General features: G+C 49.5%; 2 protein-coding genes across 5 annotated transcripts in view; one reads left to right on the plus strand and one right to left on the minus strand.

Moving 5' to 3' along the window:
• The first annotated feature begins 12,078 nt into the window (after window positions 1-12,078).
• Window positions 12,079-26,476, plus strand: part of LOC147027828 (actin-related protein 2) — a 115,389-nt gene continuing 100,991 nt past the window's right edge. The window contains exon 1 of one of the 2 annotated variants that reach the window (XM_085877472.1): window positions 12,079-12,100. The gene's annotated coding sequence lies outside the window, so the exon portion shown is untranslated. The remainder of the gene's footprint in view (window positions 12,101-26,476) is intronic. The other variant, XM_085877468.1, reaches the window with a different exon arrangement.
• DPH6 (diphthamine biosynthesis 6) overlaps window positions 21,749-26,476 on the minus strand; it is a 45,688-nt gene continuing 40,960 nt past the window's right edge. For all 3 annotated transcript variants that reach the window (XM_085877478.1, XM_085877480.1, XM_085877479.1), the window contains 2 exons: window positions 22,763-22,856; window positions 21,749-22,093 (listed from right to left, as the gene is read on the minus strand). In XM_085877478.1, coding sequence (XP_085733604.1) covers window positions 22,763-22,856 — 94 coding nt within the window. In that variant the 3' untranslated portion in view covers window positions 21,749-22,093. The remainder of the gene's footprint in view (window positions 22,094-22,762; window positions 22,857-26,476) is intronic.

Below are 26,476 nucleotides of genomic sequence, written 5' to 3' on the forward strand. Positions count from 1 at the left end.
GAGGCGAGTCACGACCAGGTGAGTTCGGTCGTGCTTTGCGAGGTTGAGGGGACGAGTGCTGTGGACGGGTGCACGGAGAGCTTGGGGGGTGTAGAGGCCCCGGAGACCCTTGTGGGGACACAAATCCCCAGTGTGGTTGTCCCTGTGTGTGTGGTGCAAGGTGTGAGTGCGGCACCGTGTGTGGAAGCGACCCCGTGTGTGAGTGGTGTGGTGGCGATGGTGCCAGAGTGCGTGCTTCCCAGCACGCCGGGTGTGGATGGGGCACCGTGTGTGAGTGAGGCCGTGTGTGTGAGTGAAACGGCCAGTATGAGTGAGGCACCACGTGTGAGTGGTGTAGTGGCGATGGTGCCGGAGTACGTGCTTCCCAGCACGCCGTGTGTGGATGAGGCACGGAGTGTGAGTGAGGCACCGCGGGTTAGTGCCCCCGCGTGTGTGGGTGAGGCACCGTGTGTGGAAGAGACCGCGTGTGTGAGTGTCGCCGGTGTATGAGTGAGGTACCGCGGGTGAGTGCCCCCGCGTGTATGAGTGAGGGACGGTGTGTGGATGAGGCACCGCGGGTGAGTTCCCCCGCGTGTGTAAGTAGTATGGTTTGTGTGAGTAGTGAGGCACGCGTGAGTGAACGGCCGAGTGCAAGGGAGACCGTGTGTGTGAGAGAGCGGTATGTGAGGGAGATGTCGGTTGGCATGCGGGAGCACGCAGCCGCATCTCCCGGTGTGAATGTGATGGAATGGACTGTGTGCGTCGTAACACGCAGGTATGCGTGGGTGGAATGGAGACGGAGACGGCGACATGGGAGAAACGAAAGCCGGGTAGCGGCTGTAGCTGTTTCGAGGACCGTGCCGGGTTCACCCAGCAGTGAGCACGCGGTTCGTGCTGTGCAACGCACGAGACCACCACGTGCTCGCTTGCGAGAGTGAAGTCCCGGTCCGGAAACGCACGCGGTGGATTTGCCGATCCCGCGGACGGACAAAGTTTAGGCAGGACTACGGATTTGGACCGGACGGGTTCTCCACGCGATCGTGTGTGTTAAGCTCCAACGGGCAAAGCACATGTGTTCGCGTGGGGAACCCCTCGAAACGTGGGGCTTGTGTTTTTTTTTATGCGCACGGTGATGTCATGGCTGCACGTGTGGTTGGAATCCGGCAGGAGGGGTATCTCTGCCGGATGGTAGCGTCCAAGGAGGGACGAGGAACACGTGCAGCTGCATGACGTCACGGGCAGGTGCAAAGTGCGCGAGCTCTGAGTTGCCGCGCAGGTGCTGCGCATGGAAAAAAAAAAAGGCAAGCCTCACTTTCGGGTGTACAGGATTCCTGGGCAAGGGGTGAAAGACCCCCTTACCCTGGGCACAGGATGAAAACTAGTTAGGGGGAAGGGTTAGCTTAGCTAGACCGACTTCATGGGGCAGGGGTAAGTCCTCATGGAGTCCGTGGAATGGATTAGTTAGAGGGATTGTAGCCAGATTTAGGTTGGGAAATAAAATGAATTTTTGAGTTAGGAGACAGAGACAGACTGGTGAGTGTGTAGAGGGGACGTAGCTTAGCTACGTAGGTTAAAAGGAATGTGCTGTAGTTTAAGGGACGACGTGGGAGCACGAGTTAGTTAGGGGAGGTAGTTAGGAGGATGGCAGAGTTCAGTGGTGTGTGTATTGAAGAGATGAGAGTTGTGAGGTGAGTACATGGTGAGTGAGTGAGGCCAGCGGGTCTGTGTGAGTGGAGCGAATGGGGAATGCATGGTGCGATGAGTGATTGGGGGGAGGAGTGACTCCCGCCCAAGGGACCCCCGGGGTCAGTGTAGAGTGAGTTAGCTGGGTTAGTCAAATTGAAAAATGGAGGTCGTTTTGTTGTTGGTGGGAAAGTAGGCTCGAGACCCATTTGGAGGGGTGCAGGAGCCCTGTTGACGGGCTTGGGAGCGTGGCTGCGAAAGGTGAGTATCGCTGAGTGGGTACCCCGGGCACCAGGCTAGTCGGCCGCGGTAGGCCATGGGCCCATGGGGGGCCGGGATAGAGTAGTGGGCACGGGTGCGCCTGCTTGGTGCGGGGCCCGGGCGCCGTAGCCGCGTGGGCAGTGTTGTGGGCACGGGTGACCCTCGGAAAGGGGCCCGGGAGGCCGGCCTGCCACGTGTGCGTTTCAGGGAGGTGCCATGGGGGGCACTCCCCGGTGTTAGGGAGCTGGTAGGCTCGGAGGCAGTGTAGTGCCCGGGGGTGCCATAGCGGGAGATTCGGCAGAGGGTCGTGCCTGCCAAAGGGAGCCACGTGTCCCAGCCAGGAGACCGTGTGAGGGCACGGAGAGAAAATTGGGGGGCGAGGCCCGAAATTGTAAGGACACCAACACAGGCGACGGGAATCTGGGTTTATAGAACCAATAGTTTAAGCGAGAGGCGCTTGTTGAAAGCCCCGGGGTAGTTTAAGAGTTAATGGTTAGGGTAGATTAGGAGATGTACCCCTCCGCACCATCCATCCCCTCGCTGTCGTTGTGGGCCGCTGGACCCACTTGGTGTTAAGATCGCTGAACTCTGGGGAGGCCATTCTGAGGCTTCGTTGGGCCTCGACACAGGACGTTAGCTCTCCCTTGTTCCCCTCCGGGAAGGGAACGTAGGGGTTGGGAGTAGGCTAGGTGACAGGATAGGTTAGCCGAACAAGGACGATAAAGGGGGTTAGGGGACGATTTATAGTGGGGGAGGAAAAATAAAAACAACAAAAAAAAAAAAAAATTAAGTTGGGGCTAAATTGGGGTTTGACAAATTAAGGGAGTGGGTATGTACAGTGACAGGCAAAGGCGATAGGTTGGGAGGGAGACAGGTAGGTAGGTCCGAGCCCGCCCTCCAAGTGGCCAGCACCACCGCACTCCCTCCACCAACCTCCACTGAACGGCAAGAGCTGGCCAACTTCATCGGCTGGCCGTGTTTTGCTTCAAGGCGGAGGCCGGCCAACTTCATCGGCAGCTGTTGTTTTGCTGCAAGGCCTGTGCCATCGGCTGGCCGTGTTTGCTTCAAGGCCTGTGCCGGCCAGTTCATCTGCTGGCTGTTTTTCTTCAAGGCCTGTGCCGGCCAGTTCATCTGCCGGCTGTGTTTGCCTGCAGCGGCCTTCTTCTGCGGGCTGTGTTTGCCTGCTGCCTTTGCCATGCCATGCCCACTGCCCATGTTCACCAGCCCCGTTCAATTTTGCTTTGCCCCCCCTGTTCATTTCCATGTGCGCCAGGATCAAGGCAACAGTTTGCAAGCTGCGAGAACTGCCCTGTTGGCAGCTACAACACGGGCCTGCAGTGGCAGCCCGTGCACCGTGTTTTGCGTCCATCCATTCATCCATCCATTCGTTGTGCTCATTGCGTGTGCCACTTGAGCTGGCACGGAGACTGCGTTGTGCAGCCCATGCACCGTTGTGGTTCACTGCATTCAGTTCAAACCGTTCATGCATCCATTCGTTGTGTTCATTGCGTGTGCCACTTGAGCTGGCACGGAGACTGCGTTGTGCAGCCCAAGCACCGTTGTGGTTCACTGAGTTCAGTTCAAAAGGGAAGGCCTTGGACTGCGTGTGAGCAGCCAGCCACGTTCCCTGTCACCTGCATTGTTTTGAGCCAGAGACTGCATGCGGGCAGCCTGGCTCCCTGCTAACTGCTTTCTTTTGCAGAGTTCAATGATCCTGGGCCATGGTTTAGTGTAAGATTTGTAAGTTAAGGTAAGATGTACTGTACATATGAGTGCGCCCCCGGCATGTTTGTCTTAGCGCCGGCAATTTTATTTAAGTCGTCCGTGTGAGTGAGTTTGTTTAGATAGTTACGCAGCCCTCAGGTTATTTATTTTGGGGACACGAATACCATGAATGTCGCACTCAGGGATCCGTAGGTAAAGTGTACTAGGGGAAAACTACACATGATGGCACACAAATTTGACGACTCGGGACGAGTCTGTAAAAAGGGAAGGGGGTAGTGTTGTGGTTACCAGATTCGCAAACCACCATTCAGGTCCCTTAGGTGAGGTATCTCGGTAAGTGCATGTGTAGTTAGGCCCAAACCCGTTGTCTAGTGGGAATACATGTCATTTATGCGAGCTGCGACTCTTCAGGATAGCCGTTTTTCTTTTACTATCTTTATTTTGGACCAACCGCCATGATCACAACCACAACATCAACCACCGCTTCACCACAACCGCCACGACCTTCACGCACACCTCACAACCGTAGCATCGCCACCGTTCTTGCCCCGCTGTGGGTACCGGTGTTGGACTCATGCAGAACGCGCGTCGAACAGCGTGTACAAAATCACGGATTTTGTGCTTCAAAACGGATCAAAACGACACACGCCCACTTTTTGCCGTCCAATCGGTGAGCGAGGGGCGATTTGGCCCCGCCTCCAGAACGATCGATATATGCAAATTTGTGGATCAAAAAGCCTTCACGCCCACTTTTCTCGGGCCAATGGGGAGCGAGGTGAAAGGTCAAGGGAGGGGGTCAAAGGCGTTGCACGGGGGATAAAAGGACGGTGTTCGTCAGTCAGAAGAGAGAGTCGCAAACGAGAACGAGAAGGAGTCGAGAACGAGAAGGAGTCGGAACGGAGGGGACGAGTGTGGAAGTCTGGAGCCCGAAGCCTGCAGTGGCTGGAGAAGCTGAAGAGAGTCGGACGAGGGGGTGCTCGCGTCGGTGCCGGGAGCTGCACGCCCGAGGGAGGCCGGCAGCGCGACCTGGCCGAGGTGGAGACGCACACCAGGGACACAAAGATCCTCTATGCCCCGAGCATCAGCAACCCCCTCCTGTTTCCCCCCGCGCTGAGATAGTGCGACCAAGGGGGCCCCTTTTCCCACCCCCCTGCCTGACACTGTCCGCGAGGCCCACGGAGAGAAGCGCCATCGCCGCTCCGCGTCTCATCACCAGACGGGTAGGCCCGACCCGGTCTCGGCCTCAGGCCGCCTCATTCTTGAGGTATTTCTTTTCCTTGGTTTTGGGTATGTGTTGTCGGCGCCGTCTGTGAAGTAGAATTGTATAAGTGTTGCCGTGTGCTCGGTAGTCGGTATTAGCTCTGCACTGTGTTTTCACTTTTATGTTTGCTTTTGTGTAAATGGAATTGTGTTTTCTTTTTTTGTGTGCTTTTGGTGGAATTGTATTTGTGTGCTTCCCGTGTGCCGCGAATAAATGTGCTTTATTGTTGAACTGTTCTCCCGCTTCGCTTCGTCTTTTCCCCCATTGAATCCCCATCTTGCTTCACGTAAAGGGTTGGTAGTGGGCTGAGTACGCCCGATAATTAATCGAACCGTCGAGGTCGACGATAACACCGCTCGGTTATTCTGATAGTACGGAACGGGTCGCTTAAGTGGCCCGTGTCCGAAGTCGACCTGCGGCGAGGTGCGATCGCCCGGTCTACCCTCCGCGTGGGTACTTAGGTAGGTCGAATTTGGCGAGCAACCCTATCCCACGCGGGGGCTGATTGGCTCGATCGCGGTGAGACCGAAAGGTCCACCCGTGACTGGTTCCCGGCGTTAGTCCGAGAGGGTCACGACTGGATTGTCCGTCCGGTGGGCGACGTGCCGCGATTCGAGTTACGTGGCCGTTCGCACGCCGGCGGGCGCGAATACCGCAACAATATATTAGCAAATTCAACTCGTCGCTTTGCTGACAGGGGTATTAAGGGGGGGGGGTGGAGAAAGAGCGAGGGGTGAGAGAGGAGGAGGGAGGTCGAGAGAGAGAGAGAGAGAGAGAGAGAGAGAGGAAGGAGGGAGGAGAGCAAGGAGGGGTGGGGGAGCTAGGAGGGGGAGGGGGAAAGAGCGAGGAAGATGAGGTGAGGAGAGTCAGGTCAGGTATGGGAGCAGCACGTCGCTGCATCCACTTTCTGCCGGTACTCCAGGGGCCTCCGTGTGGCCATCCCCCAGGCAGATGCCTGGCCCATCCCCATCTCCTTGAGATGCTGATCATCCTGCTGCACCCACGAGGCACTTGGTCGGCCCATTAGCCTCCTCCACTCACGAGACTCCATCGCTGAGAGAATCTGGTGAGCAGGATCAGCGTCAGGAAAATGAGCCACATGACCATACAGCCGCAGCTGACACTCACGGACTATGCAGGTAACAAATCTCATTTGAGTCTCTCTCAGCAACCGCTCGTTGGACACAAAGTCTGACCAGCGATAGCCAAGAAATATATATATATATATATATATATATATATATATATATATATATACACACCACACACACCACACACACCACACACACCACACACACACACCACACACACACCACACACACACCACACACACACCACACACACACCACACACACACACACACACACACACACACACACACACACACACACACACACACACACACACACACACACACACACACACACACACACACACACACACACACACACACACACACACACACACACACACACACACACACACTGTTACGGGCCGGTGCGTCGGCCGCGAGCCGACCGCTCTGACGGGGCCGCAAGTCGAGTCGGTCTGACCGATTGCCCGGAATATAGATCGCCGCCCGGATAACTCCGAAGCCGACGGGTCCTTGTGCAAGAACCGAAATACGCCAATGGGCAGACCACGTGGGGTAGGGTTGATTGCCAACTTCATTTTACCTAAATACCCACGTGATCCAACTACCGGGGTATTCCACCCTCGACGGAACTTGTAGGAAACAAGCCGCTTAAGCGAGCCCGTCCCATGCGCGATTCCGAGCGGCTTAATCGCCGAGAACCGTCGGTCCGAATGTCCCCCTTTTACGGCAAAACAACGGCTTTCTAACTCTCAACACACAAAATGCTCAGTCAATGAAAGAATCGACGCGACGAGCTGAAAACATTTAACAATTGGGGTTTTATGAATAATAATGGAGAACTAGGGAAGCACGTAAGAGCAGAACTATACTGACTATACGAAATGCAATGCAATCATTTACAGCACACAAAGCACTTAACAGTTTCCTACTTGTTAGACGGGCCCACGGACACACGTACGCACGCGCGCGCGCGCACACACACACACACACACACACACACACACACACACACACACACACACACACACACACACACACACACACACACGAAATGGTGGCTGATGCCTTTACTAAGGACTCCAACTCAGAGAACAGATGAGCTGAAACCCAGAACCTATCTCGAACCTCTCCACCTCGTGTGGTCTTCAAGCTGTTCGGACCCGGGCTCCAGCGAGAGTGAGCTGGATCCAATCGCAGTGAGCCGCGATCCTTCCCAAGCTCCAGCGAATCCTCTCGCGCTTCCGAACACGTGCTGGTGAGACGAGGCGCCGATCCTTCCCGTCGATGCGTCGCTATCTCGAAGAACCACCTCCAAGATGAAGCCAAGGAGTCGCACCAAGCCGGGAGCCAAGCGGAGAACAAAGAGCTCCGAGCCGAGCAACCAGCTCAACTCTCTTCCGATGAACAAAGCCTCTCACAACACGAACCAAGAACTCCGAGCTGAGCAACCAGCTCAACTCTCTTCCGATGAACAAAGCCTCTCTCTTCGATGAACCAAGCCAGAGCCCAAAAAGCCTCCACCTCGCCAAGCAGAACCGAAGCTCACTGAACCAAAAGTCTCAACCCTCGCCAAGCAGAACCCAAAGGCCTGCTAAAAGCCAAGCAGAAAGAAAAAAAGCTTACTAAAAGCCAAGCCAAAGCAGAAAGCCTTCAAAAAGCCTCCTCCCTAACCAAAGCCAAGCAGAACCTGAAGGCCTACTGCCGACTCGAGTAAAGCAGAGGATCTCTTTCTTTATTCTTATCGGCCCCCTCCCCCGCTCCCGGTGTGACTCATGCCCTCGTGCTCCATCCCCCACTCAACCACAGGTGGGAGGGAGTTGTGGATGGGAGTTGTTGATGTCATGAATCACGGGACGGGAGGGCTCTTCTTCCTCTCCGCAGAAGGGGGGGGGGGAGGGCGTCTTCCTTTGTGTTGTGATCGCTCCCTAACTATTAAAATTGAATCTCGCAGCGCACTTAATCGATTTCTGCCCATTAAACAATGGGAGGTGAACTATCTAGGGAACAAGCACTTATCGACATAACTGACTAAAGGAACGTGAATGTTGTGTGCAATCGAATTCCCAAATTCGTAACAATACTTTTTGTTACGGATTTCAGAAACCGATCCGACCAATGCATACAAACATCAAGGTCCTCAGACAGTTATTTCCCTGCATGTCCAGGATAGACCCATCCTCATGTTCGGTGGGATTCTAACTTTGATGCGTTGAGAAGGGTAAAGAATAGATTCCCTTTCTTATGGAAAGCTCCTTTTTCTCTTTACGACATACACATTCATGAGATAGCCGTCAGCCCAATGGAGGCTCACCCACCTCTTTCCAACGGAGGCTCATCCATCTCTTTCCAACGGAGGCTCACCCATCTCTTTCCAACGGAGGCTCACCCATCTCTTTCCAACGGAGGCTCACCCACCTCTTTCCAACGGAGGCTCACCCACCTCTTTCCAACGGAGGCTCACCCACCTCTTTCCAACGGAGGCTCACCCACCTCTTTCCAACGGAGGCTCACCCACCTCTTTCCAACGGAGGCTCACCCTTCTCTTTCCAACGGAGGCTCACCCATCTCTTTCCAACGGAGGCTCACCCATCTCTTTCCAACGGAGGCTCACCCATCTCTTTCCAACGGAGGCTCACCCATCTCTTTCCAACGGAGGCTCACCCATCTCTTTCCAACGGAGGCTCACCCATCTCTTTCCAACGGAGGCTCACCCATCTCTTTCCAACGGAGGCTCACCCATCTCTTTCCAACGGAGGCTCACCCATCTCTTTCCAACGGAGGCTCACCCACCTCTTTCACCGACGTTTACAGTTAACACCCACCTCTTTCCAACGGAGGCTCACTCACCTCTCTCCAACGGAGGGTCACTCACCTCTTTCCAACGGAGGGTCACTCACCTCTTTCCAACGGAGGGTCACACCTCTTTCCAACGGAGGGTCACACCTCTTTCCAACGGAGGATCACTCACCTCTTTCCAACGGAGGATCACCTACCTCTTTCCAACGGAGGCTCACTCACCTCTCTCCAATGGAGGGTCACTCACCTCTTTCCAACGGAGGCTCACTCACCTCTTTCCAACGGAGGCTCACTCACCTCTTTCCAACGGAGGCTCACTCACCTCTTTCCAATGGAGGCTCACTCACCTCTTTCCAATGGAGGCTCACTCACCTCTTTCCAACGGAGGCTCACTCTCCTCTTTCCAACGGAGACTCACCCACCTCTTTCAAACGGAGACTCACCCACCTCTTTCAAACGGAGGCTCACCCACCTCTTTCAAACGGAGGCTCACCCACCTCTTTCACCGACGTTAACAGCTAACACCCACCTTTTTCCATCGACCTTTGACACCCCGTTCAGAAACTCCATCGACGCTAACTTACTCTTTTTCATATCGGGCTGAACATTGAGGTGATAATTGTTGTTGACGTTTTATGAGCGCTTCACGTTTTCCCTCAATAATTCTGTCAAATGGCTGCTTTCTGCCATTCGTCCGGGATCTTAAAATTGGCATCATAGGCCAAGAATGGTCGCGGGACGGGCGGGTTGTCACGGGCAACGATGCGCAAATGGGCGGGGCGGATTATGGCTGGAGTCTGCTTGAGGCTCCGCCCAGACGGGCCGCCAAGAACGAGAGGCCCGTTTTTTTCAATCAGTTGGCGATAGCTGGTTGCGGTTCTTACAGCTTGGAGAGTTTTGCGACAGCTGGGCAACGGCTATTTTCGGTTCCAGTCAGACGGTTGCTTCGTCATTTCCAGTCAGGCGGTTGCTTCGTCATTTCCAGTCAGACGGTTGCTTCGTCATTTCCAGTCAGACGGTTGCTTCGTCATTTCCAGTCAGACGGTTGCTTCGTCATTTCCAGTCAGACGGTTGCTTCGTCATTTCCAGTCAGACGGTTGCTTCGTCATTTCCAGTCAGACGGTTGCTTCGTCATTTCCAGTCAGACGGTTGCTTCGTCATTTCCAGTCAGGCGGTTGCTTCGTCATTTCCAGTCAGACGGTTGCTTCGTCATTTCCAGTCAGACGGTTGCTTCGTCATTTCCAGTCAGACGGTTGCTTCGTCATTTCCAGTCAGACGGTTGCTTCGTCATTTCCAGTCAGGCGGTTGCTTCGTCATTTCCAGTCAGACGGTTGCTTCGTCATTTCCAGTCAGACGGTTGCTTCGTCATTTCCAGTCAGGCGGTTGCTTCGTCATTTCCAGTCAGACGGTTGCTTCGTCATTTCCAGTCAGACGGTTGCTTCGTCATTTCCAGTCAGACGGTTGCTTCGTCATTTCCAGTCAGACGGTTGCTTCGTCATTTCCAGTCAGACGGTTGCTTCGTCATTTCCAGTCAGGCGGTTGCTTCGTCATTTCCAGTCAGGCGGTTGCTTCGTCATTTCCAGTCAGGCGGTTGCTTCGTCATTTCCAGTCAGGCGGTTGCTTCGTCATTTCCAGTCAGACTGTTGCTTCGTCATTTCCAGTCAGACGGTTGATTCGTCATTTCCAGTCAGACGGTTGCTTCGTCATTTCCAGTCAGACGGTTGCTTCGTCGGTTCCAGTCAGACGGTTGCTTCGTCATTTCCAGTCAGGCGGTTGCTTCGTCATTTCCAGTCAGACGGTTGCTTCGTCATTTCCAGTCAGACGGTTGCTTCGTCATTTCCAGTCAGACGGTTGCTTCGTCATTTCCAGTCAGACGGTCATTTCCAGTCAGACGGTTGCTTCGTCGGTTCCAGTCAGACGGTTGCTTCGTCGGTTCCAGTCAGACGGTTGCTTCGTCGGTTCCAGTCAGACGGTTGCTTCGTCGGTTCCAGTCAGACGGTTGCTTCGTCGGTTCCAGTCAGACGGTTGCTTCGTCATTTCCAGTCAGGCGGTTGCTTCGTCATTTCCAGTCAGGCGGTTGCTTCGTCATTTCCAGTCAGACTATTGCTTCGTCATTTCCAGTCAGACGGTTGCTTCGTCATTTCCAGTCAGACCGTTGCTTCGTCATTTCCAGTCAGACGGTTGATTCGTCATTTCCAGTCAGACGGTCATTTCCAGTCAGGCGGTTGCTTTGTCATTTCCAGTCAGGCGGTTGCTTCGTCATTTCCAATCAGACTATTGCTTCGTCATTTCCAGTCAGACGGTTGCTTCGTCATTTCCAGTCAGACGGTTGCTTCGTCATTTCCAGTCAGACGGTTGCTTCGTCATTTCCAGTCAGACGGTTGCTTCGTCATTTCCAGTCAGACGGTCATTTCCAGTCAGACGGTTGCTTTGTCGGTTACAGTCAGACAGTTGCTTCGTCGGTTACAGTCAGACGGTTGCTTCGTCGCTTACAGTCAGACGGTTGCTTCGTCGCTTACAGTCAGACGGTTGCTTCGTCGGTTACAGTCAGACGGTTGCTTCGTCGGTTACAGTCAGACGGTTGCTTCGTCGGTTACAGTCAGACGGTTGCTTCGTCATTTCCAGTCAGACGGTTGCTTCATCATTTCCAGTCAGACGGTTGCTTCGTTGGTTACAGTCAGACGGTTGCTTCGTCGGTTACAGTCAGACGGTTGCTTCGTCGGTTCCACTCAGACGGTTGCTTCGTCGGTTCCAGTCAGACGGTTGCTTCGTCATTTCCAGTCAGACGGTTGCTTCGTCATTTCCAGTCAGGCGGTTGCTTCGTCATTTCCAATCAGACGGTTGCTTCATCATTTCCAGTCAGACGGTTGCTTCATCATTTCCAGTCGGATGGTTGCTTCCTCACTTCCAGTCAGACGGTTGCTTCATCACTTCCAGTCAGACGGTTGCTTCATCATTTCCAGTCAGACGGTTGCTTCCTCGGTTCCAATAAGACGGTTGATGAGCTGCCGTTAGTTGTTGACAGCCTTGCAGCCTTACAGTTTCTCACAGGTCCAAACAGCTGTCCGTCGGTTGTGGCTTTGGGTGGCTCCTGACAGTGGGTGACGCTCGGTCCGTTAATGCTGGTTGTGCTCGAGACCTGCTCTTGGCGTACCTGATTCTTGGAGGTGACGACGTGACATCGATTGGTGTTCAAGCCTGTTTGTGAGTGGGTGCACAGCAAGGCTGGGCGCTGGCAACGGACAAGGCACGCTCACACATTTCAGGACGTTTTATTTGATTACGACGACTTCTATTTGGTGAGTGAGACTGGATTTCTCTCCCCCCTCCCTCCCCCCCCCCCACCAAATCATCTGCTGGGTACCCTTGTCTCGTGTTTAATTGTTAAGGCATGGTGATAAGCATCTGCTCTTTGTCTCTTTTTCTATTAGTGCCTGATTAATTATTTATTTGCTTGCGATCATTTTGATTGATTTGAATTTACTAATTTTTACCACACGGAAATAAAAAGTTCTTTTTATTTATTTACTTTCTTATTAATAAGTTCCTTTGTTGACGTTCCAACCTGTCCGTGCTTATCCTTTCCTTCCATTGATCAAGCATTGTCCGAACCTAGATATACTGGGATGTAATTACCAAACAAATTGACCTGTCATAGTCGGCACACACCAGCGGTTAAATGCTCGGCCACCCGAATTAAAATCTAATCAAGATAAGATTGGTGCTTTGCCGAGGGCAAGCTTCCCGTTCAGGAAACCACGTGACCTCTTGTTAAACGGCAAAATTAGACGGTGGACACTGGAACTTGTGGTTAACTGGGTGGCGTTCGTGGTTCTAAAGCAACCCATCACGGGGATTAAACCCCCTCATAATACACTCGGTACCTGTAACAATATTGTTGCGAATTCGCGCCCGCCGGCGTGCGATCGGCTGCTCGACTCGAACGGCGGCCGCCTCGCCCACCGGAACGGACAATTCTGTCGTGACCCTCTCGGAACAATGCCGGGAGCTAGTCACGGGTGGGGATTTAACCCCACCACGACCGTGCCAATTGCCCACCCGCGCAGGATAGGGTTGCTCGCCAAATTCGATCTACCTAAGTACCTGCGCGGATGGTCGACCGGGCAATCGTACCTCGCCGCAGGCTGACTCCGGACACGAACCGCTTAAGCGGTCCGTTCCGTGCTATCGGGATAACCGACCGGTGTTATCGTCGGCCTCGACGGTTCCGATTAATTATCGGGCGTATTAAGCCCACTACGAACCCTTTACGTGAAGCAGGATGGAGAGTCAATAAAGAAAAGACGAGGCGAAACGGGAAAACAGTTCACACAATGCACATTTATTACGTGACACACGGAAAGCACACATATACAGCCAAACAGTCAGAATGCACCTATATCAAGAAAACAAAAGAAACAACGACGCAGTTACAACCGAATATGCGCACACACGGCAACACTTGCACAGTTCTACTTTACAAGACATGGCGCCACACACATTTACTCAAAAGCAAAGGAAAGAAGCCACCCTCATAGACAAGGGGGCAGACGGGCCTGTAGGCCAATATGTGTGCGGGACCTGAAGGAGCGGCCAGGTCCGCGAGACCGGGTGGGTCCTACCCGCGTCCTCGTGGTGCGTTGGCGGACGAGCTGCAGACGTGGCCGTGCCCCGACTCCGTGCTCCTTCGCGGGTTTCCTTGGCACGACGTTTGGATTGGGGTGGGAACGGGGCCCCCTTTGTTGCACTATCTCAGCGCGGGGGAAAAGGGGGAATTGTTGATGCTCTGGGGGGAGGGAGAATGGCTGGCTGGCTGGCTTAGGTCCTGCGACGAGCGATCTCCCACCGCGACCTCGTCGCTGACCGCCGTCCTTCTCGCCTCGGACCCGAGCTCCTTGGCCTCTTCCCCCAACTCTCCTCAGCCGACTGCAGAACCCAACTTGATGCCTTCGCCACCCGACTCCACTATCTGCCACACTCCGCCGCTGCCCCACTCCGCCCGATGACTCTCTTACCAAAACTCTCTCTCTCTCTCTGCCACCAAAACTGACTCTGCTCTCTGCCAAAACTCTCTGCCACGATTCGCCTTGCGCTCGGCGTTTTCTAGGCCGGCAGGAGAACCAATATGCAAATTTCCGGATCAGGATGAGCTCGGGGCGGAGCCACGCTCGCCTATTGGATGGAGGAAAAGTGGGCGTGAACCTCCCCTGATCCTAGAATTTGCATATTTCGATTTCACACGGACGTGCCTGGAGGTGGGGCCAAGCCGCTCCGCGCTTGCTGATTGGACGGATCAGAAGTGGGCGTGTAGCATTCTTGATCCAAATTCTCCCTCGGAAAGGCCGCTATTTGCACTCGCGGCTCGGTGCGTATCACTTGATCGAGCCCAAGACAGCCCGACGCTCAGTGTTCACAGGTGGTGCGGGAATGGCCGTAGAAGGAGAGAGGTGAGGGTGGTGGAGGGTTTTTGGTGGTGGTTTGATGGTTATGGCGGTTCAAAATAAGGATGAACAGAAAAACGGCTATCTCAAAGCGTCGCAGCCCGAATGAATCACATAAATTCCCCTCTAAACAACGGGTTTGGGGCTAACTACACGTGTACTTAGAGTTATCTCACCTACGGGCCCTGAATGGTGGTTTGCCAATTTCCACAGCCGTAAATATATATATATATATATATATATATATATATATATATATATATATATATATATATATATATATATATATATATATATATGTGTTGTTGTTCGTCTATCGGCTGCTCCCGTTAGGGGTCGCCACAGCGGATCATCCGTTATGATCCGCATACTAATTTGGCATAGGTTTTACGCCGGATGCCCTTCCTGACGCAACCCTGGTCGCCTCTTACGACACAGGGATAAGGATTGGGTTTCGCCATGATTCCGGGCTGCCCTACACCCTCTCATAGCGTGGCCCAGTGCAGAGCTCCCATCCTCAAGCGATCCTTAAACCCAAGCCTCCGGGTCGCCGGATTACAGGTGCACGCCACTACACCCGGTTAGATAGATATATATATATGTATATATGTATATATGTATATATGTATATATGTATATATGTATATATGTATATATGTATATATGTATATATGTATATGTATATATATATATATATATATATATATATATATATATATATATATATATAATACTGGGCGTAGTGGCGTGTGCCTGTAATCCGGCTACTTGGAGGCTTGGTTTGGAGGATCACTTGAGGACGGGCGCTCTGCACTGGGCCGTGCTATGAGAGGGTGTGGAGCAGCCCAGAATCATGGCGAAACCCAATCCTTATCCCTGTGTCGTAAGAGGCGACCAGGGTTGCGTCAGGAAGGGTATCCGGCGTAAAACCTATGCCAAATCAGTATGCGGATCATAATGGATGATCCGCTGTGGCGACCCCTAACGGGAGCAGCCGAAAGACAAACAACAACAACAACATATATATATATATATATATATATATATATATATATATATATATGTAAAAGTTGCTTTAAATTTAATCCAAACAAACAGTAAAATTAGAATTTTTTTTCAAGCAGACAAAAAAAAAAAAAAAGACATTGAACCCAGGTGGTGGGTGTCACAAAGCTGGTCTGCCTCGATCCTCCTAATTTTTTCGCTCACATGGAACATCGTTCCAGGGAGCTTATGGGATGGCACGTCATCCGACAGCAAACATTTGCAACTTCTTCTTTGAAACTACACACGCAATTCCCATGAAACTTGACCACAATTTTCATCACCCGTGATGTACCAAAGTTCGTTCACGGCATGGGAAAAAAATAAATCCATAGGAATTTACTTTCTTCTCCATTACATATTTTGTGAGTCATCCACTCCAGACCAGTGGTTCCCTGGTTTTCTTGTTCAGCCACTAACCGGTAAGTGCCAAGGGGTATTGCCCCTATTTTTAGCTTAACTGTAATTGGAATTCCAAATAAGGTATTGACATCGTGTGTCTGTCCGTCTCCTATTTTGACCTCTCTGATCAAACCGCTGGGCTGATTCGGCTGAAATGTGGTAGCAACGTTCTGCTCCTAACTGGTAACGTGGATTTCAAAGCTCATTCCAGTCAGGTGACGAAATCGATCAAATGGCTGACTTGGTACATTTCTTCACAAATCTTCCCCAGACCCACCAATCAGAACGCCACCAAATTTGGGTTACATTAGGCCAGGGATGTTAAATTGCGGAGGTCATACCGACCACATATCCGGAAGTGTGTCAAAACGGTGGACTTCGTAAATTTTGGGGGAAAAAAATCATGTCAATTCCTTCAAAGTTCTTCCTCTCCAGACCCACGAGTTTGAATGCTATCAAATATGGGTTACATTTGGCCACGGCCCGGATAAGGTCCAGTGGTCCTATTTTCTTCTTTACTGTTAAGATGAATTAGGTGACACGAAAGGTGCACATGTTGAGGTGTACTGAAGAACATAAGAAACTTTCTGAATTATATGACAAAATGCAAGTATATTTTTTTGGTTTGGTTGTTATATAATTTTGAAACTGGAACAAGGTTTTGTGGACAGCTTATACTTTGTTCATAAGCCAAAAACTATCTTCAAATGATCCATGGTAAGTTTACCCAATCAAATGCTTTGAATAAATTCATTTTACTCGTTTTCTTTAAGGGACAGGGACGAACAGCACTTCAAGACATTCCTTATTGAACTCACCGGATGACAGGATTGGGGCAAAGCCTTTGGGACCCCCAATCTTTGATGATAGGAGGGAAACCACGGGGTAACATTCCCGGGTCAGATTGCTGGAGAGTGTGTCGGAGTGGTGCTGAGGTGTCGTCCACCAGATGGCGGTCTCCTTGGGTTAACCTGAGGCGGTCCCTTCGGGTGGGTGCCTGTAATGTCCTCTCCCTAAGAGAGGATGATCACCAGTCTCTGTTATCATCTGAGCTGAAACGTTTGGACATTGGTATTGCAGCTCTCTCTGAGGTTCAGAGACCGGATTGCGGCGAGATCATGGCGGGTGGTTACACATAATATTGGTCTGGTCGCTCTGATGGTTACCATGCCCAAGGAGTTGCTGTAGCTGTGTCCAATAAGCTGACTCCAATGATAATTGAGGTAACACTGGTCAACGAGCGTATTATGAGACAAAGGATTTGTCACTCCTTGGATGTCATTTCCCTGGTCTTTGTTTATGCTCCTACTGAGGCAAGTGATCTCACTGTGAAGGATGCATTATGTGCCACGCTTGAGTCTGTGGTTGATCAGTGCCCCACGCGAGATACACTTGTAGTCTTGGGGGATTTCAATGCATGACCTTTCCTGGGAAAGCCACATTTCAAACCTCGCCGCCAAAGCCAGTCGCCGACTGGGAATCCTCCATCGTGCAAATAAAAGTCCTTCCTCGGCCCACCTGAGCTCCTGACCACTTACAAAGCTTTTGTCCGCAGCCTGTCGTACTGCTCTCCCCTCTGGGCTGGTGCTCCTGCCTCCCACCTTTCTCGGCTTCACGCTGTAGAAACCAAGGAATTTCGGATCATTGGCATCTCCCGCAATGAGGCTGAGTCTTTGGGCCTCTCACTCAATCACCGCAGGTTGGTTGGTGGTCTTTCTGTCTTCTACTGTCTCCTCTCCAGCTTGCCCCCCCCGCTCTCTCTGCGATTTGTCCCCACATTTCCGCAGGGCGCTCAAGGTCCGCCAACAACCCCCTTCTGGTAAAACTACCAAAATTACGAATCACTGCTCACCTTCATGCTTTCATTCCTCTTTTTTCCCGCCTTTGGAATAAACTCCCTCACTCTATTCTTTCCCATTACTCCCTCCAGGCCTTCAAAACAGCTGTTCACCACCACCTCTTATCATCCCCCATCCAAATCCTCAATCTTTTCTATCCCCGATAATCCACCCAAGCCCACTTCCTTCAAATTCCCTGCTTTCTTTCCTGAAAGTCCCTGTAATGTCCATCTTCTATTCCCCATGTTCCCCGTCCCATCCCTCTCCCTTCGACAGATCGCCTAATGTCTCTGTTCCCCACTGTTTTGTCCTTCCCACTCCCTCCCTTCTTGTCTCATGCCCCCCCCCTTGATGTGTGTTGTGTGTTAGCTCTCATACGAGCCTCAGCAAGGTAGAGGAAAAAAAAAATCAACTACAACTGATAGCGATGGTTATGAGACCTGTGTTGGTCCCCATGGGTTTGAAACTATGAACCAGAATAGCACTAAGTTCCTTGACTTTGCAAGAAGTCATGGACTTGGGGTGGCTGGTTCATGGTTTCAGCACCCACAGGCTCATTGCTGCACTTGGTATTCCAATGCTGGCGGTGTGGCAAAGGAGATTGATCATGTGCTCGCTGATGGTCATTGGAGGATGATCCAGAACTGCAGGGTCTACCAGAGTGCTCAGTTCCTCAATACTGACCACTAGCTTGTTGTAGCAACTCTTAAGTTGCACCTTAAATCCAGGAGAATGGTACCATTCTAGCCTAGGCTGGATATTGGCAAGCTCAAGGATGAGAGAGTCGCTGAGGAGTTTGCGAGCAAGCTGAGTGGAGATTTGGGGGGGTCGAGGTGCTTTGGGAGATCCTGAAGAGTTGTGGAGTGCCTTCAAGACCACCATCCTTGATGTTGCCGGTGGATGTCTTGGAACTCACCGTAGGACGAAGAAGAATTTTGTCTCCAAGGGACACTGGATACCATTGAGCAGTCGCAGGGCCAGGCTAAATGGCAGAGCTGAGCTGTTCAGGGAGCTGAGGCGTAAAACTGTACGTGCGTTAAGGGTGGACAAGGAGGCCTATGTACGAGGAATCTGTGAGGGGTAGAGCATCACCTGTGGTCAAGTGATTCTCGTCCTGCTTTCAGGGAAATTCGCACATTGCATTCACCCAAGCCCATCCCTCTGTGTGCTGCAGTTAGAGCAGAGGGTGGTCGGCTCTTGACAGAGGAGTCCGAACTGAAGGCCCGCTGGGCTGGTTACTTTGATCGGTTGTACCAGGCTGATCCATCCAGGCTGTCGAGTTGGACGTCAGGGTGTTACAATCACTGTTGCTTACCCTCCAATCAACTGTGGTCCACCTTCGTTTGTGGAAACACAGGCTGCGGTGAACTGGTTGACATGGGGTAAAGCTCCAGGGATCTGTGGCATCCATGCTGAACTTCAAGGGTGGTGGAAATGCTGCACTCGTGTCGTTGCATGCAGTTTTGTGCTCTGCCGGGAACACAGGCATCATCCAAACTGACTGGAAGAGGGGCCTTGTTGTCCCTCTCTGGAAAGGGAAGGTGATTGCCGAGACTGCAACAACTACTGAGGGGTGACACTGCTCTCAGTGCCAGGCAAGGTATTTGCTCAGATAATTATTGATAGGGTTCACCACCATCTGCTTGAGCACCAGTGTCCAGAGCAGTCAGGTTTTACACCAAAGAGTTCAACGATTGACCGTATCCTTGCTCTTCGGGTCCTCACCGAACGCAGACGAGAGTTTCGGCAGGGGCTGCTTGCAGCCCATGTTTATCTCTGTAAAGCGTTTGATTCAGTGAATCGGGATGCCCTCTGGAGGATTCTTGGTCTTCGTGGGGTGCCTCCAAAACTGATTCACTGAGAGATTCACTTACCTTGGCAGTGATATTCATGTCTTTACTGGCTGTGAGTCAGAGGTCAACAGACATCTGGGTCGGGCCTGGGAAGTCATGGATTCACTGTATCATGGGGTGTGGCGCTGCTGGTACCTGTGCAGGAAGACGAAAGTCCGAGTCTTCAGGTCCTTGGTACTTCCAATCTTGCTTTGCAGATGTGAGACTTGGACTCTGACCAGGGATCTGAGATGGAGACTTGATTCCTTTGGTACCAGTTCTCTTCGGAGAATCCTAAGCTATCGCTGGTCGGACTTTGTGTCCAATGAGCGGTTACTGAGAGAGACTCAAATGAGATTTGTTACCTGCATAGTCCGTGAGTGTCAGCTGCGGCTGTATGGACATGTGGCTCATTTTCATGACGCTGATCCTGCTCATCAGATTCCCTCAGCGAGGGAGTCTCGTGAGTGGAGGAGGCCAATGGGGCCGACCACGTGCCGCGTGGTTGCAGCAGGATGATCGGCATCTCAAGGAGATGGGGATGGGCTAGGCATCTGCCTGGGGGATGGCCAGACAGAGGCACCTGGAGTACCGGCGGAAAGTGGACGCAGCGACGCGCTGCTCTGGCGCATGCTCCCATACCTGACCTTATTGAACCTCCAATTTTTGAGCTCTTTCAACCAGTGCAACAAAAAGCCTGTTTTTTTTTTCCTATCGTGGTATTTTTACCATGGCGGTTCTACTGGTATGTAATTCATAGAAATACTCACATGGGTCAACCAAGGCTTCACCTTGTAGAAGATTCACCATCCGCCCATTTTTCGGTTTTATGTACAGACTAGTAGTAATGCCCGGCGTTGCTCGGGCTAGCAATAAAGCCTGGCGTTGCCTGGGCTTTCTTGCAAATTTCCTGTTAGCTAGCTGTTAGCTGTTAGGGTTAGGGTTGCAGTGAGGGTTAGTGTTAGTGTTAGGGTAGCTAACCCTAACCCAAACCCTAACAGCTTGGCGTAGCGGAGGTAAACAGCGCCCGGGGCAAAGTGGAAATTTGTGTCCCCGTAGGCCTTAAACTTGAGTGGATTTGAATGGAAAATCCCATAAGGGATATCGATTTATCGATTTTTTTCGAATATCGGAAGTGTTATGGAAATTTTTTTATAGCCAATGACCTAAGTTGGACCAAAAGCCATAATCATACCGAATTTGAATGGAATCTGTTGGAGTTTGTGAAAATGCATCAAAACGAATTTTGAGGGGCCTCTTAAGGAAGACAATAATATCATTAGTATATGTGCCAAATCTTGTTTCATTTCATGCAGTCACAAAAATCTGATGGTGGAACAAAGAAAGGGGTGTGCCAAAATATTAATATAGATATATAGATGATGTAGATTATATCGATATCAAATTAATCGGATGAAAATTGACGATTTGTGTGACCTTGACCTTTTGACGTATTGCCATTAAAAAAATAGGCTTCTTGCTTGTGACTACCTGTACCTAGTGGTTAAGTTTTGTGACAATTGGAGTAAAAATGCGACCAAATGACATACAGCCACATAGACAGACAGACAATAACAAACCAGACCAACCAATGTACGGTACTTGCAAATCTTCTATTTCACAAGTAATGAAACAGAAGGAACGGTAAATGTTCATGATGAGATTAAATGTCAGTTTAATTGTAGTAATTTTGGAATTTCTGGCAGAGTTTTTGGTGCAGACATCTTTCCGATTGTTCTACCACTGGAGGGGATGCAGCACTTATGACTTGATCTGGGGTGATTCTCAATAGATTAACAAATTTACAGACATGGGTGAAACCGTAGAACTTTTAAAAAAAGGAAAGTAATGAGCAAACATATCCTTCCTCGAGCAGGAATCAAGGGGCATGCCCCCCGAAAAATTTGAATTCAAAATATGCATTTTTGGGGTGATCCTGTCCAAATTGTAACAAAAAAAAAAAACTATGCAAATACAAAAGTGAAATTTTGGGGGAATTTTTTTTTTTTAATATGTCACCTGAATATCCATTGCTGGCAAGATTATTTGTAGTTTGTACAGCATTTTGTTATCATAAAATAAGTGAATACTGAATACCACATACCCTTTCAGGACTTTTAATACAAGTGTTATAAAAACCAGGAGGGAGAGGGGGGAGTCACATGTCACGTACTGGAGTGGTTTACCGGAATCACCCGCTGGTGGTGTGCAAAACCAGAGTATGGATTATCCCTTTAAACTCACAAGTCATGTTATGTAGGAGTTTTCAGGATTCCCCCTTGCTCCAGTGTGAAGCAGAGCATTCACTCTACCCCCTTATGTTTTCAGGGGTCAGTAAACACACACCATCCCACGTGTACAAGGGAAACTTGCAAGTCATAACAAACAAATGAGTTTTAAAACTTTGATTTTATTTGCATTTATAACACTCTTGTCCCTGTGCCTGCCACTTTTCTCCTCCCCCTCCTCCCCCATCAATAACTTTGGTATATCAAGAATGTACCAGCACAGCATGCGTCGCCTTTTAGTCTCCAGTTGCAGAGGTGTTTCAGTCTGACTGTCACATGCGCATTGGTGGCGTTGCAGAGAAAAAGGAGCTCCCACCTCGAGCAGCCTTGTGGCTTTCTACACACGGATCTCCCATTTCATCCAAGAGGATTTTTCTGCTCCTCTGGTTGCTTGAACCACGTGGCCTCATCTGTCCTGCTCTCATGAGGCAGGTGGACCCCAGGGTACTGCAGGACAGAAGTTTGCACACAGACAGACAATAGTGGAGAATGTTAGACAGTACACAGAGGGGCAGGGGTTGGGTAAGTTGGGGTTAGACACAAACAATGGGAAATGGTAGACAAGAGTCTTCTAAACAGCACTCTGCCTCTTCAAATACATTAATTACATATGGTTAGGCTAAACTAGTACAAATAAATTACTATTCCAAACGAAGCCATTTATCCCCTAAGCCAGATCTGTATCAGTGCTTTATACAGAAAAGTCAGAACAAAAAGTTGAATACCATGTGGTTGTACCTCGGGGCTGGCAGGATAACTTGGATGCCTTGGAGGTATGCTTACTTGCCTTTGACCTATCGAGCTTGGGTTTGAATCTCGACCCATCTAAAACCTCTCACCCTGGTGTTTGTATGCATGTGGGGTAAGGCATCAATGTGTACACCTTCCATTGGAAGGACTCGGCTGGCAGTTATGATAATTGATTGACGTTATAAATCCCTCCATATCTTTCGGGAAAAGTCGGCGAGTTATTGCTGGCACTCTGAACAAAAATATCAAATTCCTGCCGTGACTGACTGCTGTGACGACAACAGCAATCTAACCAGCATAACCCTTACCAAGAAACTGCTTCGGCAGCAAGGACGCTATATAAATAGTATGCTGCATTGATTGTACCTATGGTTTATCAGCAAGATGCATCTGCAGGAAACGCAGATAAGCAACGGGGGCAAATGCATCATCAGAGTGCATAACGACTTCACTGGAGTCACTGCGGGGGAAGTAAGAATAAGAGTTAAAACAAACAGCAGTCAGGTATGCATTTCTAAAGGATTGCTAACAATCAAAAAAGGCATTTTGCAAAAAAATAGGAAGGCAATGCAAAAGCTGAGTCAAATCATTTCTCAATTTACAACCATGCAAAAGTGTAAAGGTAAACAAAAAGTATACTCGAGGCAAGGTTGATGCCAAGTGACGCATCACGACCCCAGATGTAATGTTAATTCATGAAACCTATGATTATGTAGACATAAGAATGTAGATATACAAGATGGAAAGATGGTTCAAAGTTTCCTGGCCGAGAAGGATGAAAGAAAAGAGACTGGATCGCATAAATCCAAAGGACACATGAAAAACGAGAACAGCACTCACTGGAGCACACACCTTCCACAGGCTGAATAGTTTACATTTTGTATCCCACCGATAGGCCGGATCTGGATTGGGACATGAACCAAAATCAAATTTAGTTGTTCTGGTCACCGAACCAACTCATACACCTAGTTTTGTCATAACTCGTCCACAACTTTTCGAAATATCATGCCACATATCATTTTTGGTCCCATCTCTCAACTGGTGGAGAATCACTTAAAAAAAATTAAAAATATTCTCTTATCTGGATCTTCACCAAAATCGAATCAATTCTTCCTTGTAAGGCCTTAGTTGTTTTATAACTTGGTTTATAGATCCGCCGACAGTATATTTGCCAAAATGAAATATAAATATAAAACACATTTTTAGCCTTTAATATTTATAAATTTTCCACCGAAGGTGCAAAAGTTTCAAAACCCGAAATGAAAACGTCGGCATTTATTTTCAAAATATAATTTCGCACGCGCACCAAAATGCCGAGTCACCTTTAACCAAACTGCGCAGTAGTCTTCGGTCATGGCATCTGAGCAGTGGCCAGTGTGGTTCAGATTGACTGTGGCTTCTGGGGCGAAAGTGATTGTTAAGAAGTATGTCAGCGGTATAAATTTGAGTGACTGTATTGGTGATTTAATCACGCAACATCTTGACAATGAATATTCTGGCCGAAATATTGCATCAATTCAGTGCAGCAGGAGGGATGATTCGCAGGCTACTCTCGATCGTGACGATTTTGTTTCCGTCAAAGTTGTACACCGCTGTTCGTATTGAAAGATTTCGGTGCCAAGTACGTCAAAGTTTCCCTGCGAGATGCTGATATTCAGCCTTCAACGGACCAGAAATCAGCCTTTGATGTGCTCATGGGGATGGGGGAGATGGTACGATCAGATGCCCGCTGAAAAGTAAGAGCTGGTTATGGCTCTGATTGACCGTTTTGAGCGTGTTGACTCCGAGTAGACACTTTTTTTTTTTAAATCATATCCGGCACTATGCACTGGTGTGCACGCACACATCTATGACTTGGACAGTAATTTTCTCAGTATGGTTTCCATTTGTTTGATGATCCAACAGGTTTCTATAAGAAAAACATGCCAGACTATATTGTAAAAACAAGTTTTAATCCTTCTTTATTGTTTTTCACATCAGATGAAACGGTGAACATGGGCATCCTGCATTTGAATGGTCTTCCATCTTCAATGTTTTCTTAGATCCTCCTGGTCCGGGATTTATATTTATTTTCCCCCTACCTATCCTTGTCTTTTCCATGGAACATCCGAAAAAAAATCATAGAAATATGATTTCTAAAAATTGAAATTATATTTATATTTCGACCCACCGACCCAACATTTTAGCTGAAGAACTGAGTAAACCAAGTTATAAAACAAGCAGTCATAGACTGGTACTTATGAAATTGTCAACTTGACCTCTGACCTTGTCTAATAAAAGCTGTCTCTGGAGAAGGTAGCGACGCAAACCAGAAGTTTCTACGATGATTCTGTACAAAACCATCAAAAATCAAATGTTTGACCTCAATGTGACCTTGACCTTTGACCAAAATCGAATCAGCGCCAGCCATCACCCTCCTGAATCACTTGGTGTAATTTGACATTGGTAGCTTCTTCCGTTCTCGAGTTATCGTGCCTACAAACAAACAAACAAACACACACACAAACAAAGGACGGAAGCCATCAATAAAGATTTCGCAAGTAATAACTAGGGCCAAACACACTCAAGTTTTTCACAATACTCTTCATTCTAAATATTGCTTTTACTTCTCTTTCACTCTCTCCCATACACTGTGTATGAGGGAAAGAGAAAGAGAAAGAGAAAGAGAAAGAGAAAGAGAAAGGGAAAGGGAAAGGGAAAGGGAAAGGGAAAGGGAAAGGGAAAGGGAAAGGGAAAGGGAAAGGGAAAGGGAAAGGGAAAGGGAAAGGGAAAGGGAAAGGGAAAGGGAAAGGGAAAGGGAAAGGGAAAGGGAAAGGGAAAGGGAAAGGGAAAGGGAAAGGGAAAGGGAAAGGGAAAGGGAAAGGGAAAGGGAAAAGGAAAAGGAAAGGAAAGGGAAAGGGAAAGGGAAAGGGAAAGGGAAAGGGAAAGGGAAAGGGAAAGGGAAAGGGAAAGGGAAAGGGAAAGGGAAAGGGAAAGGGAAAGAAAGAGAAAGAGAAAGAGAAAGAGAGAGAGAGAGAGAGAGAGAGAGAGAGAGAGAGAGAGAGAGAGAGAGAGAGAGAGAGACACCTTCACTCTCTTTCACTCTCTCTCTCTCACACACACACACACACACACACACACACACACACACACACACACACACACACACACACACACACACACACACACACACACAAAATCTGTCTCTCTCTTTCTCTCACACTCTCTTGAGGGAGAAGTGAATTCTTGGAGAAATTCTACTGTAACGCTCACTTGGTTGTGCCTGGATGGGTTTGAGTGGAGTAGGAGCTGAAACCAGAATCCTTTCCAGGTTCCTCCTGATGACTCCATTTTTGCTCTTTACTTAATCGGGTTCCTTCTTGGTCTTCCGTTTGATTTCGTCTGAATCCGTCCACAACTTTTTGAGATATCCTCTCCACAGACAAACAGACAGGGGTGATAACATAACTTCTGGCCACCTTCGGTGGTGAGGTAATGATTTGCAGAGCTCTTTTAGAAAACAACAACAAACAACAAAAAGAGCAATCAGAGATTGTAGACCCTCGCCAGGACTTGTTTTGTGTGGTGTATTTTGTGTGGCGTTTGTGGATTGGTGTGTTACGTAATTAAGATAAATAGAGTGGGGAGAACAAGTATTTGATATACTGCCGATTTTGCAGGTTTTCCCACTTACAAAGCACGTAGAGGTCTGTAATTTTTATCATAGGTACACTTCAACTGTGAAAGACGGAATCTTAAACAAAAATCCTGAAAATCACATTGTATGATTTTTAAAGAATTAATTTGCATTTTATTGCATGAAATAAGTATTTGATGCATCAGAAAAACAGAACTTAATATTTAGTACAGAAACCTTTGTTTGCAATTACAGAGATCAGACGTTTCCTGTAGTTCTTAACCAGGTTTGCACAGACTGCAGCAGGGATTTTGGCCTACTCCTCCATACAGATCTTCTCCAGATCGTTCAGGTTTCGGGGCTGTCGCTGGGCAACACAGACTTTCAGCTCCCTCCAAAGATTTTCTATTGGGTTCAGATCTGGAGCCTGGCTGGGCCACTTCAGGACCTTGAGATGCTTCTTA

Source organism: Eptatretus burgeri, chromosome 4 (genome assembly GCF_056783735.1).
Source record: "Eptatretus burgeri isolate ZD-2024b chromosome 4, Ebu_testis_v1, whole genome shotgun sequence".
NCBI lineage: Eukaryota > Metazoa > Chordata > Myxini > Myxiniformes > Myxinidae > Eptatretus > Eptatretus burgeri.